The sequence below is a fragment of the Oncorhynchus keta genome, chromosome 12 (assembly GCF_023373465.1).
Source record: "Oncorhynchus keta strain PuntledgeMale-10-30-2019 chromosome 12, Oket_V2, whole genome shotgun sequence".
NCBI classification, from domain to species: domain Eukaryota; kingdom Metazoa; phylum Chordata; class Actinopteri; order Salmoniformes; family Salmonidae; genus Oncorhynchus; species Oncorhynchus keta.
In genome coordinates this window covers 8,523,473-8,546,384 of record NC_068432.1, presented here as the reverse complement: position 1 = coordinate 8,546,384, position 22,912 = coordinate 8,523,473, and the positions used below count along the sequence as shown (strand labels likewise).

Genomic DNA, 22,912 nt, shown 5'->3' with positions numbered 1-22,912 from the left:
GCAGAGGAAAAGGTAGTTATTTGTTTTTTTTCTACCGTTACAATGCCCCAGCATTTCACTGAGGAATTATACATAATGGACAATCTATTGAAAAACTCTCCTGGAGGCTAAGGAGAGACACTTTTTTAATGTATTTTGAAGACACTCAAACATTTACCAGATAGAAATATGCTGAAATCCTTTCAGGACAAACACTACAAATATTGGTGGATCTGGGGTTTTTTCTTTGAAAATTGAGCATTTCGTTAGTTGGTTTGATGAAACCAATGTTCTTTCACACCTCTGTATGATATGAATATACAGTACCAGTCAAAAGTTTGTACACTCCTCATTCAAGGGTTTTTCTTTATTTGTACTATTTTATACATTGTAGAAAAATAGTGAAGACAACAAAACTATGAAATAACACAAATGGAATCATGTAGTAAGCAAAAAAAATAATGCCAAGAGTGTTCAAAGCTGTCATCAAGGCAAAGGGTGGCTACTTTGAAGAATCTCAAATATAAAATACATTTGGTTTATTTAACACTTGTTTGGTTACTACATGATTCCATATGTGTTATTTTATAGTTTTGATGTCTTCACTATTATTCTACAATGTAGTAAATAGCAAAAATAAACAAAAACCCTGGAATGAGTAGGTGTCCAAACTTTTGACTGATTCTGTATATGTGACCAATTCCTGCCTTTGATGTCTCTTGACTCGCTCTGATCCCTAAATCTTCTAAGCATGTCTAAACATCGGAACCCCTACCTTGGCACAGAGCGAGACACACACAGGCGGTCTGTCTCAGAAGTGTACGCCAGCGAAAACACGGTTCACTCTGAGAAAGGAGGGGTGAGTGGGTGTTGGGCAACTGTTGTCCTGCAGGCAAACAGACGGAGCTGCTTGACTGCACAGCAGTTTCACTGACAGCTCGAATATGGCTTTATGAGTACAATGGCAATGTTCGGTGGCCATGTCTCCAGGTAACAAGGTATTTATTTTACAGAGGCCTTCATTTGGCTCCCGCTAAAACAATACCTCTCCGCGCACCTGCTTTGTAGGGCTGACAAGAGAAAATAGCTTTTCTGACAGAGCGCTTTTAGATCCAAACTGAGACGTCTTTTCACTTTCAAACGAGAGAGGCATTTATCTCAATTCTGTCTGGATTGGAATGCCCTGTTGGAGAGCTGAGACTTATTTTTATTTGATTCAGGTGGACACTGAACTTCAAGGTTGCTATGACATTCCCGCTCGAGCACGGGCCTCATCTCCACTTGTCAAAATGAAGGGGGCCTTTGAAACACATGATTTCAATAATACAGTGAGTATGTCACCCTGTCCTGATGACCCACTAGTACACTGACACATGAAAAAGGTTAGACACAAAGCAAACAACCCACTGGGCACAAACTGGTTAAATCAACGTTGTTTCAAAATAATTTGTCAACATATTGTGATGTGGAAAATACATTGGATGTGAAAATAGTAATTCACGTAAACTGTTGTTTTGAGGTTGAAATTTAAACCTCGGGATTTGGCTCCCAAGTGGCACTGCATCTTGAGTGCTAGAGGCGTCACTACAGACCCTGGTTCGATCCCGGGCTGTATCACAACCGGCAGTGATCGGGAGTGCCATAGGGCGGTGCACATTTGGCCCAGCGTCGCTAGGCTTAGGGGAGGATTTGGACGGGGTAGGCCGTCATTGTAAAATAAGAATTTGTTCTTAACTGACTTGCCTAGTTAAATAAAGGTTAAATAAAAAATCTAATTTCAACAGAGAAAACCCTTGTATAAAATATGTTGAATTTGTACATTTAAAACATTAGATTGTCTGATGTTTTCGTCTCCTCAGGCAAGGTTGCTCATCACATGCATGGATCACTAAACCACCTCTGTTGCACTCAGTAAATGAGGTGCACAGATCATTCTGCTTCTGTTTGCCAAGGAAAGTGTTGTTGTGCAGTAGGCCTGATTCCGAACCCAGTCAGTTATATTGATGCCGTGATTGGAGAATGAGTTCGGGGGGTGAAATGTAACTGAGCTGGTTCGATGAGTAACCTTGCTGGAGACTTCCATATGGGCTTCAGCTAAGTGGGCAAACAGTAGTGTGACATGGAGGAGACCTGGTTCGGACCCAGTCAGTCGCAAGATTAAATAGGAAAAAAGCAGAAAGGCTATCCTGAGAAGGGCTGTGACAGGCCTGTATTCTTATGGGGGCCAAATAGTTTTTGTGATGCTCCCTTCTAACGTGTCCTGTGATCATCATAGAGGGGAATAGAAGGCACATCCATATTCCAGAGTCTTAGCTTTCAGAAATGGTGTTATAATAGTTCATAGCAAAAACGGTTTGAACGCTAGAGTTAAATTTATAGGATGAAAATAAATTAAACATGCCACATTGGCTTCAGAAACTGCCAGAAGCTTCTGTTAACAGTGAGCATTTAATTCTTTAAATTCTAATTCTTTAATAATTTTCTTGGCAGTCAAAGTACCAGGATGTTGTCTCTGGTTTTGAATCTGAATGTAGGTAACTGAATTTGAAAACTGAATCTGAATGCATCGGAGAAGTTGAATATATGAAACTTTGACAAACTTGAAATTATAGTTTGTAAACTTCAGGCAATGGCTTGGGTGGTTGTTGTCCTTGATGATCTTTTTGGCCTTCCTGTGACATCGGGTGGTGTAGGTATCTTGGAGGGCAGGTAGTTTGCACCCGGTGAGGCGCTGTGCAGACCTCACTACCCTCTGGAGAGCCTTGCGGTTGTGGGTGGGGCAGTTGCCGTACCAGGCAGTGATACAGCCCAACAGGATGCTCTCGATTGTGCATCTGTAAAAGTTTGAGAGTGTTTTTGGTGACAAGCCAAATTTCTTCAGCCTCCTGCGGGTGAAGAGGCTCTGCTGTGCCTTCTTCAAAACGCTGTCTGTGTGGGTGGACCATTTCAGTTTGTCCGTGATGTGTACGCCGAGGAACTTGACTTTCCACCTAATCCACTATTGTCCCGTTGATGAGGATAGGGGGCTGTTCCCTCTGCTGTTTCCTGAAGTCCACGATCCTTTGTTTTCTTGACATTGAGTGTGAGGTTATTTCTCTGACACCACACTCCGAGGGCCCTCACCTCCTCCCTGTAGGCTGTCTCGTCGTTGTTGGTATTCAAGCCTACCACTGTAGTCGTCTGCAAACTTGATGATTGAGTTGGAGGCATGCATGGCCACGCAGTCATGGGTGTACAGGGAGTGCAGGAGAGGGCTGAGAACACACCCTTGTGGGGCCCCAGTGTTGAGGATCAGCGGGGTGGAGATGTTGTTTTCTACCCTCACCACCAGGGGGCGGCCCGTCAGGAAGTCCAGGACCCTGTTGCACAGGGCAGGGTCGAGACCCAGGGTCTTGAGTTTAATGATGAGTTTGGAGTGTACTATGGTGTTAAATGCTGAACTGTAGTCGATGAACAGTATTCTTACCTAGGTATTCCTCTTGTCCAGATGGGTTAGGGCAGTGTGATTGCGATTGCGTCGTCTGTGGACCTATTGGGGTGGTAAGCAAATTGGAGTGGGTCTAGAGTGTCAGGTAGGGTGGAGGCATATAGTCCTTGACTAGTCTCTGAAAGCACTTCATGATGACGGAAGTGAGTGCTACGGTGCGATAGTCATTTGGCTCAGTTACCTTAGCTTTCTTGGGAACAGGAACAATGGTGGCCCTCTTGATGCATGTGGGAACAGTATACTGGGATAAGGATTGATTGAATATGTCCGTAAAAACACCAGTCAGCTGGTCTGCACATGCTCTGAGGATGCGGCTAGGGATGTCGTCTGGGCCGGCAGCCTTGCAAGGGTTAACACGTTTAAATGTTTTACTCACGTTGGCTGCAGTGAAGGAGAGACCGCAGGTTTGGGTAGCGGGCTGTGTCAGTGGCACTGCATTGTCCTCAAAGCGAGCAAAGAAGTTGTTTAGTTTGTCTGGGAGCAAGACATCGTGGTCCGCGACGGGGCTGGTTTTCCTTTTGTAGTCCATGATTGACTGTAGACCCTGCCACATACCTCTCGTGCTTGAGCCGTTGAATTGCGATTCTACTTCGTCTCTATACTGATGCTTAGCTTGTTTGATTGCGGATGAAATAGCTACACTGTTTGTATTTGGTAGGGTTTCCGGTTGCCTTGCCCTGATTAAAAGCAGTAAAAAGCAGTTTGCGCTTTCAGTTGGCGTGAATGCTGCCATCCATTCACGGTTTCTGGTTGAAGAAGAAAAGATATAAACTAAAACAGGTTTTAATAGTCGCTGTGGATAAAACATCACCGATGCACTTGCTAAGCAACTCGCTCACCGAATCAGTGTATTCATGAATATTATTGTCCGAAGCTATGCGGAACATATCCCAGTCCATGTGAATGAAGCAATCTTGCGTGGAATCTGATTGGTCGGACCAGCGTTGAACAGACCTGAGCATGTGCGTTTCCTGTTTTAGTTTCTGTCTTTCTGTCTATAGGCTGGGGGCAAAAAAATGGTGGCCAGAGTCGTGGTCAGATTTTCCCAAAAGTAGGGTGGGGGAGGGCTTTGTATGCTTCGCTGAAATTAGAGTAACAAGGATCCAGGGTTTTGCCAGCCCAGGTCGCGCATTTGATATGCTGATAAAAATGTAGGGAGCCTTGTTTTCAGATTAGCCTTGTTAAAATCCCCAGCTACAATAACAACAGCCTCAGGATATGTGGATTCCAGTTTACATAGAGTCCAATGAAGTTCTTTCAGGGCCGTCGATATGTCTGCTTGGGGGGGCGGATATACACGACCGTGATTATAATCAAAGAGAATTCTCTTGGTAGATAATGCGGTCGGCTCCTCTCCTTGTTCGGGCGGCGTTCGGCGGTCGACGTCACCGGTCTTCTAGCCATCGCCGCTCCACTTGTCATTATTCCATTTGTTTTGTCTTGTTTCCCTGCACACCTGGTTTACATTCCTTAATCACACTAATCACACTACATATTTATTCCCTCTGTTTCCCCATGTCTTTGTTTGGAATTGTTTTGTTACATGTTTCATGTTATGCGCAAGGCAGGTTTTTCCCCGGGTACTGTGTTGAACCCGAGTGTGTTTAATTGTTTAACTTATGCATTATTGTGACTGTTGTCACGCTTTGCACTTTTGCCATTTGGCTGGATGTTTTTGATGCAGTTACGTCCATCTGTTGTTACTTCTGCCAATTAAAGTGTGCGCCTGATCACTCTGCTGTCCTGCACCTGACTTTTTACCAGTAGCGCACAACCTGACATGAACAAAAATACTTGAGTTCCTGTATGATGTTATGATCACACCACGTCTTGTTAATCATAAGGCATACACCCCCGCCCTTCTTCTTACCAGAGAGATGTTTGTTTCTGATAACGTATCCCGAGTGAGCCATGTTTCCGTGAAACAAAGAACGTTACAATCTCTGATGTCTCTCTGGAAGGCAATCCTTGCTAAGATTTCGTCTACCTTGTTGTCAAGAGACTGGACATTGACGAGTAGTATACTTGGGAGCGGTGCGCGATTTGCCCGTCTACGGAGCCTGACCAGAAGACCTCTCTGTCTGCCTCTTCTGCGGCGCCGTTGTTTTGGGTTGCCGGCTGGGAACCGATCCATTGACCTGGGTGATGCACCAAACAGAGGATCCACTTGGGGAAAGTCGTATTCCTGGTCGTAATGTTGGTAAGTTGACGTTGCTCTTATATCCAGTAGTTCCTCCCGGCTGTATGTAATAAAACTTAAGATTTCCTGGGGTAACAATGTAAGAAATAATACATAAAAAAACGAAATACTGCAAAGTTTCCTCGGAACGCGAAGCGAGGCTGCCATACCCGTTTGGATCAACATCTCAACCAAATATTACCCATGGTTGAAATGATTTAGTGTGCCCAGTGGGAAAGCACTAAGTAGATTTAAGGTTGACTGTCCTAGCAGGTGACTGTAATGTTCTGATTATATTCCATCTATATGAAAATGTATCCATCAGAAGGTCTTCTTTGTAGAGCTCGGATTAACTTTGGTAAACAGATCAACAGTATTCCCTTCGACCATAGAATTAGATATTAGATTTTAATATGATCTCTGTGACTTAAGACAGCTAAAGCGTTGCTGACTCATAGGAGAGGATGTGTGCATCAACTCTGTCCTTACAGGTAAAGTGTCACATATGCTCAATGACTATAGCTGCCCTGAAAATCAAGATCACAGTTCATGCTCAGGATGGTTGAACTTAACAATTGTTAATCAAATGCAGATGTAGCATCATAAAAAGGGGTGAGACCCTGTCCACTTCCCTCAGTTGTAAACTCAGCAAAAAAAGAAATGTCCTCTCACTGTCAACTGTGTTTATTTTCAGCAAACTTAACCTGTGTAAATATTTGTATGAATATAACAAGATTCAACAACTGAGACAAACTGAACAAGTGCCACAGACATGTGACTAACATAAATGGAATAATGTGTCCCTGAACAAAGGAGGGGGGTCAAAATCAAAAGTAACAGTCAGTATCTGGTGTGGCCACCAGCTGCATTAACACGTCCGGATGAAATGCATTCCCAAAGTCAACTGCCTGCTACTCATCCCCAGAAGATAAGATGTGCATATTATTAGTAGATTTGGATAGAAATGTTTGAATAATGTCATCTAAAACTGTTTGAATCATGTCTGTGAGTATAACAGAACTTATGTAGCAGGCGAAACCCAGAGGAAAAACCATTCAGATGTTTTTTTTTAGGTCACTCTCTTTTCAATGAGGTTTCATTGGGAATCAAGATTTCTAAGGGACCTTCTTACAGTTCCTACCACTTTGAGTGGATGTCACCAGTCTTTAGAAATTGGTTGAGGTTTTTCCTTTGTGTAATGAAGAAGTAGCCCTGTTCAAAACGAGGGTCACTTCAGGTCTCCTGAGGGATCTCCTCCCAGACCTGGACTAAAGCATCCGCCAACTCCTGAACAGTCTGTGGTGGATGGAGCGAGACATGATGTCCCAGATGTGCTCAATTGGATTCAGGTCTGGGGAACGGGCGGGCCAGTCCATAGCATCAATGCCTTCCTCTTGCAGGAACTGATGACACACTCCAGCCACATGAGCATTGTCTTGCATTAGGAGGAACCCAGGGCCAACCGCACCAGCATATGGTCTAACAAGGGGTCTGAGGATCTCAACTCGGTACCTAATGGCAGTCATGCTATCTCTGGCGTGCACATGGAGGGCTGTGCGGCCCCCCAAAGAAATGCCACCCCACACCATGACTGACCCACCGCCAAACCGGTCATGCTGGAGGATGTTGCAGGCAGCAGAACGTTCTCCACGGCGTCTCCAGACTCTGTGACGTCTGTCACATGTGCTCAGTGTGAACCTGCTTTCATCTGTGAAGAGCACAGGGCGCCAGTGGCGAATTTGCCAATCTTGGTGTTCTCTGGCAAATGCCAAACGTCCTGCACAGTGTTGGACTGTAAGCACAACCCCCACCTGTGGACGTCGGGCCCTCATACCACCCTCATGGAGTCTGTTTCTGACCGTTTGAGCAGACACATGCAGATTTGTGGCCTGCTGGAGGTCATTTTGCAGGGCTCTGGCAGTACTCCTCCTCCTCCTCCTTGCACAAAGGCGGAGGTAGCGGTCCTGCTGCTGGGTTGTTGCCCTCCTACGGCCTCCTCCACGTCTCCTGATGTACTGGCCTGTCTCCTGGTAGCGCCTCCATGCTCTGGACACTACGCTGACAGACAAAGCAAACCTTCTTGCCACAGCTCGCATTGATGTGCCATCCTGGATGAGCTGCACGACCTGAGCCACTTGTGTGGGTTGTAGACTCCGTCTCATGCTACCACTAGAGTGAAAGCACCGCCAGCATTCAAAAGTGACCAAAACATCAGCCAGGAAGTATAGGAACTGAGAAGTGGTCTGTGGTCACTACCTGCAGAACCACTCCTTTATTGGGGGTGTCTTGCTATTGCCTATAATTTCCACCTGTTGTCTACTCCATTTGCACAACAGCATGTGACATTTATTGTCAATCAGTGTTGCTTCCTAAGTGGACAGTTTGATTTCACAGAAGTTTGATTGACTTGGAGTTACATTGTGTTGTTTAATCTCCTCCTCATGGACTGCACCAGATTTGCCAGTTCTTTAGATGTTACCCCACTCTTCCACCAAGGCACCTGCAAGTTCCCGGACATTTCTGGGGGGAATGGCCCTAGCCCTCACCCTCCGATCCAACAGGTCCCAGAAGTGCTCAATGGGATTGAGATCTGGGCTCTTCACTGGCCATGGCAGAACACTGACATTCCTGTCTTGCAGGAAATCACTCACAGAACGAGCAGTATGGCTGGTGGCATTGTCATGCTGGAGGGTCATGTCAGGATGAGTCTGCAGGAAGGGTGCCACATGAGGGAGGAGGATGTCTTCCCTGTAACACACAGCGTTGAGATTGCTTGCAATGACAACAAGCTCAGTCCAATGATGCTGTGACACTCCACCCCAGACCATGACAGACCCTCCAGCTCTGAACAGATCCTGCTCCGGAGTACAGGCCTCGGTGTAATGCTCATTCCTTTGACGATAAATGCGAATCCGACCATCACCGCTAGTGAGAAAAAAAAGTGACTCGTCAGTGAAGAGCACTTTTTGCCAGTCCTGTCTGGTCCAGCAACGGTGGGATTGTGCCCATAGGTGATGTTGTTGCCGGTGATGTCTGGTGAGGACCTGCCTTACAACAGGCCTACAAGCCCTCAGTCCAGCCTCTCTCAGCCTATTGCGGACAGTCTGAGCACTGATGGAGGGATTGTTCTTTCCTGGTGTAACTTGGTCCGTTGTTGTTGCCATCCTGTATCTGTCCCGCTGGTGTGATGTTCGGATGTACCGATCCTGTGCAGGTGTTGTTACACATGGTCTGCCACTGCGAGGACGATCAGCTGTCTGTCTCCCGGTAGCGCTGTCTTAGTGGTCTCACAGTACGGATATTGCAATTTATTGCCCTGGCCACATCTGCAGTCCTCATGCCTCATTGCAGGATGCCTAAGGCACATTCACGCAGATGAGCAGCGACCCTGGGCATCTTTCTTTTGGTGTTTTTCAGAGTCAGTAGAAAGGCCTCTTTAGTGTCCTAAGTTTTCATAACTGTGACCTTAATTGCCTTCCGTAAGCTGTTAGTGTCTTAACGACCGTTCTACTTTTGCATGTTCATGAATTATTTATGGTTCATTGAACAAGCATGGGAAACAGTGTTTAAAAGCTTACAATGAAGATCTGTGAAGTTATTTGGATTTTTACAAATTATCTTTGAAAGACAGGGTCCTGAAAAAGGGGCGTTTCTTTTTTTGCTGAGTTTAGTTTATGGCTCATTCATTTATAGAGTAAAACAGTGGATGTTTAGCAGACACGGTGGTGGAGGATTTTCCTGTGAAACAGAATCAAATGATGTGAAATAGCCTGAGAACCCCTCTGAGAGTTCCACTGACAGCCTTTTATGGCCCAGGCCCAGATAGCAATTTAGGACAATACTTTACCCTAATTACATTTTAAGGTGCCAAGCAGCGAAAGGCGAGATAAATTGTAATTTAATCCCAGGGCCTGATGGTAGAGGTTTTTTGGTCAGAGCAAAGAGAGAGTTGGTAGAGGAACAATAACCATTGTCCCCCAATTGCCTAGCCATTGAAACCTGGCTGTGTTCTCTCGTCATGGGGAATATGAATGAACACGGCCTAAGTGCGGAAAACACAGTGTGATCCAGCTTCTCAGGATAAGGTGGACTTGTGGCCAATTATTTCTTTGTGAGGATTAGAGAAACCAAAGTCCCCAGTTGCCATCGTTACCTGGCTCAAACACAACAGAAATAAGACCGCATTCCTCTGCCTCTTATTAAACAACATTTATTTTTGCTTGTATGATGTGACGTTCCCTGGGAGATTTTTGTAATAAATCCGATTTTTTTCCCCCCACTCCCGTATCTAGGGGGGTTGTTTGGGCTCAGCACAGCATTAAGGCAAATAGGTTAATGAGCAGTGCGAGCGTCAACAGTCCGTCTTGTGGATGTGTGCTGCTTCCCCACAGTTGTTCCTCGTAACTTTTTAAAAATCAATTCCAGTATAATATAAGCGGACTGGATGCAGTGTTATAAACAGTAAGACCAATTAGAGAGAATGTTTCCCTATGGAAATCAATGTGTTATGCAGGTAAGAAAGACACTTCAACAGGAGTTGCTTTGCCAGCAATAGACACTCTTAAGAAAGACACCAATGTGTTAAATCAAGGTATCAAAACAACTTAGTGTCAGTTAAGATGTCAGTCTCCATAAGCAACTGCTTTTGTCTTATAAGAAATTCCGCTACAACCTCTGACGAACATCAAACAGGCAAAGCATCAACACAGGACTAAGATCGAATACTACTACGCCGGCTCCGATGTTCGTCGGATGTGGCAGAGCTAGCAAACTATCACAGTTAACCTCTTGCGACGAGCAATCCCGGATCCGGGATCATAATCAAAGCCTCAAACGAATTAGCATAACGCAGCGGACATAAATACCCCTAGAAACTTTTCCTATTCATGAAAATCGCAAATGAAACGAATTAAATATATTCAAACACAAGCTTAGCCCTTTGTTAACCTGTTAAGTCGACCCTCTACTTTTTCGAACATTCTGTTAAAAATCGCGCAACATTTCAGCGCCCTGCTACTCAGGCCAGGAATATAGTATATGCATATGATTAATATGTGTGGATAGAAAACACTCAGACGTTTATAAAACTGGTTAAATCACGGCTGTGACTATAACAGAACGTGCGTTTCATCGAAAAGTGCAGGAATATCTGATCACTGAAAATGGAAAAAAATATCCATCCGCGACTTCAAGGAATTGTTCAAAGTGAATCAAATTAAATGAGGCCGAGGTTGCAGTGCCTACAGCTTCCACACGTTGTCTAGAGTCTTGTCATTTGATTCGCAATTGATTCTTGGTCTAACCGAATCAAGGGAATCGATTCCCTCCGGTCTCTGACCGGATGTTTTGGTCGAGCTCTCTCCAAGAAATTTTTTCGAGACAGACACCTATAGAATTGACATCGCCTCCTGATGAATTTTATCGCTTATTAACGTGTACTAATACCTAAAGTTGCATTACAAAAGTATTTCGAAGTGTTTTGTGAAAGTTTATCATCGACTTTTTGAATTTTAAAAAATGACGTTACGTTATGAAACGTTTATCACACAGTCTCCATAGATCGATATCTAGGCTATATATGGACCGATTTAATCGAAAAAAGACCCAATAGTGATTATGGGACATCTAGGAGTGCCAACAAAGAAGATGGTCAAAGGTAATGAATGTTTTATATTTTATTTGTGCGGTTTGTGTAGCGACGACTATGCTAATTATTTTGTTTACGTCCCCTGCGGGTCTTTTGGGGTGTTACATGCTATCAGATAATAGCTTCTCATGCTTTCGCCGAATAGCATTTTAAAAATCTGACTTGTTGCCTGGATTCACAACGAGTGTAGCTTTAATTCAATACCCTGCATGTGTATTTTAATGAACGTTTGAGTTTTAACTAATACTATTAGCATTTAGCGTAGCGCATTTGCATTTCCAGAGCTCTAGATGGGACGCCTGCGTGCCAGGTAGGACCAAGAGGTTAACAACACTGTCATCTCAGCTTTTCAAAATATGCGTTACAGCCAACGCTAGACAAGCATTTGTGTAAGTATATCATGGTATAATGCTATGCTAGGCTCTGCTGGCAGCAGGCAACATTTTCACAAAAATAAGAAAATCAACCAAATTAAATCATTTACTTTTGAAGAACTTCAGATGCTTTCACTCAGGAGACTCCCAGTTAGATAATATATCCGTCGAGGCAATTGGTTTCTTATAAGAAGCGATTGGAGAAATGGCTACCTCAGTATTTTACACAAGATTTTCTGCGGGAGACACCATGTGACCACTTGCTATATATGGTCCCTTACGGCTATTCTTCAATGGAAATGCGTAAAAAGACGTCACAATGCTGTAGACACCTTGGGGAATCCGTGGAAAACGTAAGCTCATTCGTAGCTCATTCACAGCCATATAAGGAATCATTGGTATGATGCGGTTTCAAAAAATGCGGCACTTCCTGGTTGGATTTTTATCTGGGTTTCGCCTGTAACATCAGTCCGGTTGCACTCACAGACAATATCTTTGCAGTTTTGGAAACGTCAGAGTGTTATCTTTCCAAAGCTGTCAATTATATGCATAGTCCAGCATCTTTTCGTGACAAAATATCTTGTTTTAAAACGGGAACGTTTTTCACCCCAAAATTTGAATAGCGCCGCCTAATGCTTAACTGGGAAATGGCAGGGACTGGGACAATAGTCAGAATCGAGGCAAAGATGAACGGAACATAGTACAGAGAGATTATGAATGAAAACCTGCTCCAGAGCGATCAGGACCTCGGAAGGTGAACCTTCGCCCCAGTCTAACAGGACAACGACCCCAAGCGCACAGCCAAGATAACGCAGGAGTGGCTTCAGGACGAGTCTCTGAATGTCCTTGAGTGTCCAGCCAGAGCCTGGACATGAACCCAATCGAACATCTCAGGAAATACCTGAAAATAGCTGGCAGCAACGCTCCCCATCCAACCTTATAGAGTTTGAGAGGATCTGCATATAAGTATGGGAGAAAATCCCAAATCAAAATATAATATTTTAGATTCTTCAAAGTAGCCACCCTTTGCCTTGACAGCTTTGCACACCCGTGGCATTCTCTCAACCAGCTTCCTGAGGTAGTCACCTAGAATGCATTTAAATTAACAGGTGTGCCATGTTAAAGTTCATTTGTGGAATTTCTTTCCTTCTTAACTTCTTTGGGCCAGTTTTGGGTAGCTTGGATGAAAAACGTGCCCAAATTAAGCTGCCCGTAAAAGCTAGAATATGCATATCATTAGTATATTTGGATAGAAAACACTCTGACGTTTCTAAAACTGTTTGAATGATGTCTGTGAGTATAACAGAACTCATATGGCAGGCAAAAACCTTAGATTTCACACTTCCTGGTTGGATTTTTCTGAGGTTTGTAGTCTTTCAACTGATATTAGTTATGTTTCACTTCCCAAGGCTTCCACTAGATGTCAACATTATTTAGAACCTATTTTGAGGTTTCTACTCCAAAGGAGGGGCTCAAAAGGGCTCTTTGTGTGAGTGGTCTGGCAGAGTGCCACAGCCTCAGTCTGGCGCGCTCACGTGAAGGTAGCTACTTTCCACTTCATTTGTACAGACAAAGGAATTGTTCGGTTGGAACATTATTGAAGTTTTATGTTAAAAACATCCTAAAGATTGATTCCATACTTAGGTTGGCATGTTTCTACGGGCTGTAACAGAGCTTTTTGAACTTTTTGTCCGACGTTCGGCACGACCTGAACGCGCTTTTGGATTTATTTACCAAACGCCCTAACAAAAGAAGATATTTGGACATAACTGATGGACATTATCAAACAAATCAAACATTTATCGTGGAACTGGGATTCCTGTGAGTGCATTCTGATGAAGATCATCAAAGGTAAGTAAATATTTAAAATGCTATTTCTGAGTAATGTTGACTACCCAATATGGCATGTATCTTTTTGGCTACTTTGTTGCCTAAAGGTTGTACTCAGATTATTGCATGGTTTGCTTTCTCCATAAAGTTTTTTTTGTGGTCCTTCTGTAGCTCAGTTGGTAGAGCATGGCGCTTGTAACGCCAGGGTAGTGGGTTCGATTCCCGGGACCACCCATACGTAGAATGTATGCACACATGACTGTAAGTCGCTTTGGATAAAAGCGTCTGCTAAATGGCATATATTATTATTATTATATTATTTAAATCTGACACAGCAGTTGCATTAACCTTTTGTGACTAGGGGGAAGTATTTTCATTTTTTTTTTTTAAATGGGGATATTTTGTCAGGACAAGATGTTAGAATATGCATATAATTGACAGCTTAGGATAGAAAACACTAACGTTTCCAAAACTGTACAAATATTGTCTGTGAGTATAACAGAACTGATGTTGCAGGCGAAAGCCTGAGAAAAATCCAATCCGGAAGTGCCTCATGTTTTGAAAGTGCTGCGTTCCAATGTGTCCCTATTGAGCAGTGAATGGGCTATCAACCAGATTACTCTTTCTCCGTATTCCCGAAGGTGTCTACAGCATTGTGACGTAGTTCTACGCATTTATGTTGAAGAATACCCGTAGGCGGTTACATTGCGCAAGTGGTCACCTGATGCTCCCAGAGAGATTCTCGCGTAAAATACAGAGGTAGCCATTACTCCAATCGGTCCTACTGAAAAACTAATTGTCCCGACGGATATATTATCGAATAGATATTTGAAAAACACCTTGAGGATTGATTATAAACAACGTTTGCCATGTTTCTGTCGATATTATGGAGATAATTTGGAATATTTTTTGCAGTTTTCGTGACTGCAATTTCCTGGGCAAACATGAAGAACAAATGGAGCTATTTCACCTACAAAAATAATATTTTTGGAAGAAAGGAACATTTGCTATCTAACTGGGAGTCTCGTGAGTGAAAACATCCGAAGCTCAAAGGTAAACGATTTAATTTGATTGCTTTTCTGATTTCCGAGACCAAGTTACCTGCTGCTAGCTGGACAAAATGCTATGCTAGGCTATCGATAAACTTACACAAATGCTTGTCTAGCTTTGGCTGTAAAGCATATTTTGAACATCTGAGATGACAAGTTGATTAACAAAAGGCTAAGCTGTGTCTCATTATATTTCACTTGTGATTTTCATGAATAGGAATATTTTGTAGTAATATTAGAACTACTGAATCTAACGCACCAATTTATATAAATATGAACTTTATCAAACAAAACATACATGTATTGTGTAACATGAAGTCCTATGAGTGCCATCTGATGAAGATCATCAAAGGTTAGTGATTAATTTGATCTCTATTTCTGCTTTTTGTGACTCTTCTCTTTGGCTGGAAAAAAAATGACTGTGTTTTTCTGTGGCTTGATGGTGACCTAACGATTGTTTGTGATGCTTTCGCTGTAAATCCTTTTTGAAATGAGACACTGTGGCTGGATTAATGAGAATGTTATCTTTAAAATGGTGTAAAATACTTGTATGCTTGAGGAATTTTAATGAGATTTTTGTTGTTTTGAATTTGGCGCCCTGCACTTTAACTGGCTGTTAGGGGGAGTTCCGCTAGCGGAACGGGATTCCGCAGTCCTAGACAGGTTAATGCGTTTGAGCCAATCAGTTGTGTTGTGACAAGGTAGGGGTGGTATACAGAAGATAGCCCTATTTTGTAAAATACCAAGCCCATATTATGGCAAGAACAGGTCAAATAAGCAAAGACAAAATAACAGTCCATCATTACTTTAAGACATGAAGGTTAGTCAATATGGAACATTTGAAGAACTCTGAAAGTTTCATCAAGTGCAGTCGCAAAAACCATCAAGTGCCTATAATGAAACTGGCTCTCATGATGACCGCCACAGGAAAGGAAGACCCAGAGTTACCTCTGCTGCAGAGGATAAGTTCACTAGAGTTACCAGCCCAAATGAATGCTTCACAGAGTTCAAGTAACAGACACATCTCAACATCAACTGTTTGGAGGAGTCATGGTCAAATTGCTGCAAAGAAACCACTACTAAAAGGACACCAATAAGAAGAAGAGACTTGGCTTGGGCCAAGAAACACGAGCAACCGACATTAGACCGGTGGAAATCTGTCCTTTTGGTCTGATGAGTCCAAATTTGAGATTTTTGGTTCAAACCGCTGTGTCTTCGGAGACACAGAGTAGGTGAACGGATGATCTCCACATGTGTGGTTACCACCGAGGAGGTTTGATGGTGTGGTGCTGCTTTGCTGGTGACACTGCCTGTGATTTATTTAGAATTCAAGGTACACTTAACCAGCAAAGCTACCACAGCCTTCTACAGCTCCAGGCTGTGTACAGGCTATTTGACCAAGAACGCCGCAGCCCGTCTGGTGTTCAACCTTCCCAAGTTCTCTCACGTCACCCCGCTCCTCCGCTCTCTCCACTGGCTTCCAGTTGAAGCTCGCATCCGCTACAAGACCATGGTGCTCGCCTACGGAGCTGTGAGGGGAACGGCACCTCAGTACCTCCAGGCTCTGATCAGGCCCTACACCCAAACAAGGGCACTGCGTTCATCCACCTCTGGCCTGCTCGCCTCCCTACCACTGAGGAAGTACAGTTCCCGCTCAGCCCAGTCAAAACTGTTCGCTGCCCTGGCCCCCAATGGTGGAACAAACTCCCTCACGACGCCAGGACAGCGGAGTCAATCACCACCTTCCGGAGACACCTGAAACCCCACCTCTTCAAGGAATACCTAGGATAGGGTAAGTAAGGGTAAGTAATCCTTCTCACCCCCCTTCTCCCCCAACAAGATTTAGATGCAAGTGGCTGTTCCACTGGTTGTCTTAAGGTGTATGCACCAATTTGTAAGTCGCTCTGGATAAGAGCGTCTGCTAAATGACTTAAATGTAAATGTAAATGTAAGGAGAGTGATAGTGTGCTGCATCAGATGACCTGGCCTCCACAATCACCTGACCTCAACCCAATTGAGATGGTTCGGGATGAGTTTGACTGCAGAGTGAAGGAAAAGCAGCCAACAAGTGCTCAGCATATGTGGGAACTACTTCAAGACTGTTGGAAAAACATTCCAGTTGAAGCTGGTTGAGAGAATGCCAAGAGTGTGCAAAGCTGTCATCAAGGCAAAGGTTGGCTATTTGAAGAATCTCAAATATAAATTATATTTTGATTTGTTCAAAACTTTTTTGGTTACTACATGATTCTATGTGTTATTTCATAGTTTTGATGCCTTCACTAATATTCTACAATGTAGAAAATAGTAAAAATAAAGAAAAACCTTTTAGTGAGTAGGTGTGTCCAAACTTTTGACTGGTACTGTAGCTCAATTACCTTTTACCCCTGCACATCGACTAGGTACTGGTAACCCGTGTATATCGTTACTCATTGTGTATGTATTCCGCATGTTATTATCTTGCTATTATTTTTCTATTTTTCTCTCTGGATTGTTGGGAAGTGCCCTTAAGTCAGCATTTCACTGTTAGTCTACACTTGTTGTTTACGAAGCATGTGACAAATAACATTTGATTTGATATCTGTATGTAACGGCTAGCATATACATTTACTTCGCTTTAAATAGGCAAATTACATTATGTACTGTAATCAGTTTAATAAACTGAACATCCTTTAGTTGTTTTCTTGAACTTATCTATACAATGGTCTTCATCAGGACGTAGAACGGCATGAGGCGAAAGTCAAGGCTATAACTGTGGTTGACAAACTTACTATCCCGACACGCATGTACGATGTATGATTTGCATATATGATATATAATATAGTCGTTCATTAAGGAACATTCATAAAGACCCGCTGTACAACCCACTCCAAATAATGGTGGTGCTCAAACTGAAATACTTTGAGAAAATAAATAGGAATGAAAATAATGTCCTCTTGACACCAATTTGTTAAAATATGTTTTAAATGGCTTTCAATGTAAAGAGGTACTATATAGTGAGAGAAATTGCTACAGTACAGTGTTATGTTCGCTGGAGTGACCTTCCTCCAAAGTTGTGTGAAGTCATGTCCTGGCACAGTCAGACACTTACCATGGCAATGCCTTCTGTAATTTCAGGCAGCTAATTTGACAATGTTTATCATTTTGACCTGACAATGTTTTCTGTCATTGAGTATCTTTGAAGGTCAAAAAAAAGTTGGTCTGTACATTGAATAAGAGCTTTTGGTTCTATGAGTCAGGCAGTTGCTGTGGTGTTCTATTATCACCATCAAAAGACGTGAAGCTGAATATGTACCTTGGTGAAAATAAACTCACCTATACTCACCTGAGTACCAAACAATATGATGACAGGTGGCTTATGTATATAAACATACACTTACTGACATCCACACAAACTTAATGACATCCACACGTATCATGTTATCTATTAATATATTAGTATAGTACCTGCTTTGGTGCATTAAGTGTCTGCAGGCCAGTTGCCTTGGCAACCATAGTGTGACTGTTGCCAGGGCTGGGCTGTATTGACAGAGCGAGTCCGGAGATAGCATGGACGCGAAGTTCCAAGATGGAGACTTTCTCGTCGGTGACGGAAAACAGCGTCTCTCCCAACATGGCCTCCACGGCGAGTGGAGACTCCACCTGCAAACAACAAGAGACCATTTGACTGTCACACAAATCATGTTGTGTCATGACAGATGGAAATTTCAGGCAAGTGGGATGGCATGCATGCATGCGTCCGTCTTTCTGTCCGTCTTGTGTGTGTGATATATAAGTCAATTGAGCCAAAACATACACACAGGAGACCGGATGATGACCATGCTGCCATTAACAGGCTCTCAGGGCTCGAAAATAATCCACACTCGACTTCTCTCCAATGGCTGGTTAGCAAAAAACGTTTGAATTCATCGGATGGCCTCAGGGCACAAATACAAAATAAAAACCCCACCCATCTCGAGCTAATCATGGAGCCTTTTGGGGAAAACTGGCAATTGGCTTTTCTCATTATCCAAATAGCTTATTCACCTTTTGTTCATTACATTTTTTATTTAATCAAGGTCTCTTTTACAGATGAGCAAACAAACACATTCTTCAGAAAAAAAGGTCCTCAGTCAGCCATCTGAATTGCCCTAGAGGCACAAATCATCACATTTTTGAGAGATTGGGAAATTATTCCATAAGTAAGGTGCAAAAAAACTAAACGCAGATTTACCTAACTCAGTAGAGATTGAAGGGATCTCCAGAGTTAGCCATCTCTGAGACCACGTCTGGTAGCTCGTACTCGTATGTTAACAATGAAGTAAGGTACGGCAGAAGTTGTGCAAGAGGGCTTTATAAACTAAAAGAGTGCAATGCATCGATCTACAAGACTTTCTGATACAGAATGCAGTGATGTGTACTGAACCTTTCGCCCGCTATAAAGCGTAGTGCGCTATGATAAACTGCATCCAATGGCTTCACTATAGTGGCATGTGCCTTCATATAGATGATATTGCCATAATCTATAACCGATATGAATGTTGACTGAATGAGTTGTTTTCTGCTATCCAACTGGCGGCCTGCCGGTGATATTATTTGCGTCCCCCCCCCCCTCAGCAAAACATGAATTTACATTTTGTTTAAAAAAAAATACATTTTAAGGCCAGCCTTTTCAAAGTGTGGACTGTACATATTGTATCTAGGTCAAAGCTAATGCAACACAAAATGTGACTCATACCACACATACAGTAGGTACATGCAGTACATAGGTCATAGGTTAGGATGCACTTCTCCTGTACTAACAACCATTATCAAGTGTTCCCTCACACAAGTGTGGCGTTGATAGAAATGGGTGTTATAAGTGCACCTTAACAATGTCTTTGGTTGTGTCCCAAATGGCACCCTATTCCCTATAAAGTGCATTGTTTTTTGTTTTATGGGCCCTAGTCAAAAGGATTGTACTGAATAGGGTACCATTTGGAACACAAACCATGGCCCCTGTCTCCTCTATGCCACAGAAAGCTTTTATCTTCGACAAGGAGAACGATAAAACATGTATACAGTGCCTTCAGAAAGTATTCACACCCATTGACTTTTCCCACATTTTGTTTTTTTACAGCCTGAATTGTAAATTGAGTTTTTTTGTCACCGGCCTACACACAATACCCCATAATGTCTAAGTGTAATTATGTTTTAGCAATTTTTACAAATTAATTAAAAATGAATAACTGAAATGTCTTGAGTCAAAAAGTATTCAACCTCTTTGTTATGTGTTAAACAAGTCACATGATTAGTTGCATGGACTCACTCTGTGTGCAATAATAGTGTTAACAAGATTTTTGAATTACCTACTTATCTCTGTACCCCACACATACAAGGTCCCTCAGTCGAGCAGTGAATTTCAAACACAGATTCAACCACAAAGACCAGGGAGGTTTTACAATGCATCGCAAAGAAGAGCACCTATTGGTAGATGGGTACAAATTTTAAAAAATCAGTCACTGGATATCTCTTTGATCATGGTGAAGTTAATAATGACACTTTGGATGGTGTATCAATACACCCAGTCACTACAAAGATAAAGGCGTCCTTATTAACTTAGTTGCCGGTGAGGAACGAAAGTGCTCAGGGATTTAACCATGAGGCCAATGGGGACTTTAAAACAACAACATTGAAGTTACTTAACAATATTAACCTAAATGACAGAGTGAAAAGAAGGAAGCCTGAAGAGCATTAAAAAAAAATCTAAAACATGTTTCCTGTTTGTAATACAAAGCTTGGGGCAAATCCAACACAACGTATCACTGAGTACCACTAGGATTAGGTAGTTTTTAAGGACAAAAAAAGCACAGACAAAATCCTACAGGAAAACCTGGTTCAGTCTGCTTTCCAACAGACACTGAGAGACAAATCCACCTTCCAGCAGGACAATAACCTAAAAAGCAAGACCAAATATATACTGGAGTTGAAGGTTCCTGAGTGGCCTAGTTACAGTTTCTTAAATCTATGGCAAGACATGAAAATGGCTGTCTAGCAATAATCAACAACCAACTTGACAGAGCTTTTTAAATATTGTACAATCCAGGTTTTCAAAGCACTTAGAGACTTACCCAGAAATACTCACAGCTATAATTGCTGTCAGGTGATTCTAACATGTATTGACTCAGGGCTGTGAATACTTATATAAATTAGATATTTCTGCATTTCATTTTCAATACATTTGCAAAAATGTTGAGTATTGCGTGTTCATTTTGAATACAGGCTATAACACAACAGAATGTGGAATAAGTCAAGGGGTATGAACACTTTCTGAAGGCACTGTATACAGTATACACTACATAATCAAAGGTATGTGGACACCGGCTCGTCAAAGATCTCATTCCAAAATCATTGGCATTAAATATGGAGTTGGTCCCCTCTTTGTTGCTATAACAGCCTCCACTCTTTTGTGAAGGATTTCCACTAGGGCCCCCGAGTGGCGCAGCTGTCTAAGGCACTGCATCTCGGTGCTTGAGGGGTCACGACAGACATCCTGGTTCGAATCCAGGCTGTATCACAACCGGCCGTGATTGGGAGACCCATAGGGCGGCTCACAATTGTCCCAGCGTCGTCCGCGTTTGTTCTGACTTGCCTCGTACCAATAAAGGTTCAATTAAAAATAATTATGTTTGGAACATTGCAGCGGGGACTTGCTTCCATTCAACCACCATTAGTGAGGTCGGCACTGATGTTGGGCGATTAGGACAGACTCGCATTCGGCGTCCCAATGGGGTTGAGGTCAGAGCTCTGTGCAAGCCAGTCAAGTTCTTCCCCATCGCACTCGACAAACCCATCGCTCTCGACAAACCCTAAAGGGAGAGCATACTATACAAGGAAATTCTCAAAGCTGCTAATGAGAACCTTGACGACCGTGTACCTAGCCGGTGGGGATTCCAGTGGGTTGCCCCCACCCAGGCAGTGGCAGTGCTGGCAACACTAGCTGCAGTAACCCATGGGGAGGGGTTTACACTTGGACATTCAGAGAGGGGGTATTGTGACTCTGGTGGCACAAAATCAAAAGTCTGACTGCTTGGGAATACGGTCAATACGGGTGACCGTATTGTGGGTGTTTCAGGAAAAGTTGTACATTTGACCTCCATCATCTAGGATGTGACAATGGTTAATAAAATCTCTCAATTTTTGCCCATTTTTTTTTTGCGCGGTATTGCAGGTCTTCTCATGCAGCTGCAACAGTAAGTGCATTTGTAAATCAGGACCTTTCTTGAGTTGGGCTCTGGGATGGTGCAACTGTTGAGAATGGGAGTTTATGGTTGTGTGGGGGGAAAGGGTTGAGTGTGTGTGGGTGTATGTGTGTATCCCACAACTGTTGCGAAGGAGTAAAAGATGTTAGGTACAATAGAGGATGATCCAGAGCTATATATAATACAAATCGAGGTGAGGGCGATGGAAATGCATTTGGCAGTTGATCTACTTCAATTCGGTAAATGGCACTGTGTGCTCTTTTCGAAGGATGGATCCCAGTCTGTTCAGGGCTATGGGATGCGGGGGGTCGGAGGTGGTGTTCAGGGCATTGGGATGACAGCCCAGCTCGGGATGAGGAGGGCTTTTAGCAGGTGGAATTGTGGGGACAATTGGAGGTTTACTTAGTAGCAATGTAAATATCATGGTACAGCTACAGTATATAGACACTCAATCATCATGTTACTTTTTAATTGTACGTTTACAAACATATATTTTGATAAATAGAATTGAAAGTTGTGTCTCATTATGGTAAGTGGTGAAATAAGTATAGCCAGTTACAATTGTAATGGCCTCGCAGATAATAAGAAAAGACGATCAGTATTGACCTGGCTAAAAGAGAAGGAATATAATATATATTATTTACAGGAAACCCATTCAACAATTTTAGATGAAGTTTTGTGGAAAAAGAACTGGGGGGGGCGAAATATATTTCTCCCATGGGCAAAGAAATTCAAAAGGGGTGATGGTTTTAATTAACAGTAATTTTGAACCAAATGTGCATATTGTCCAACCAGATTATCAAGGTAGATGGATTATTGTAAATATGTTATTGGACAATAAACAGATATGGCTTATTAACCTATACGGTCCGAATAATGATGATCCAAGCTTCTTTGAAAATATATATAAGAATTTATCAACTCTACAAGCAACACTAGACTCTATTATTATGGTGGGAGATTTTAAAACGGTCTTAAATACCTCTATGGACCGGAAAGGAAATCACACTACAAACGATCACCCTCAAGCACTTAAGGAAATCCTGAATGTCATGGATATATTGGAATTAGTGGATATATGGAGACTTAAATACCCTGACTTAGTGAGATATACATGGCGGAGGCTTAATCAAGCTAGTCGTCTTGACTA

At 42.7% G+C, this 22,912-nt stretch overlaps 1 protein-coding gene across 2 annotated transcripts in view; it reads right to left on the bottom strand.

Moving 5' to 3' along the window:
• The window catches only part of LOC118390928 (transmembrane protein 132E-like), a 367,227-nt gene that overhangs the window by 4,239 nt on the left and 340,076 nt on the right, over window positions 1-22,912 (bottom strand). For both annotated transcript variants that reach the window (XM_035781771.2, XM_035781769.2), the window contains exon 8: window positions 17,990-18,184. In XM_035781771.2, coding sequence (XP_035637664.1) covers window positions 17,990-18,184 — 195 coding nt within the window. The remainder of the gene's footprint in view (window positions 1-17,989; window positions 18,185-22,912) is intronic.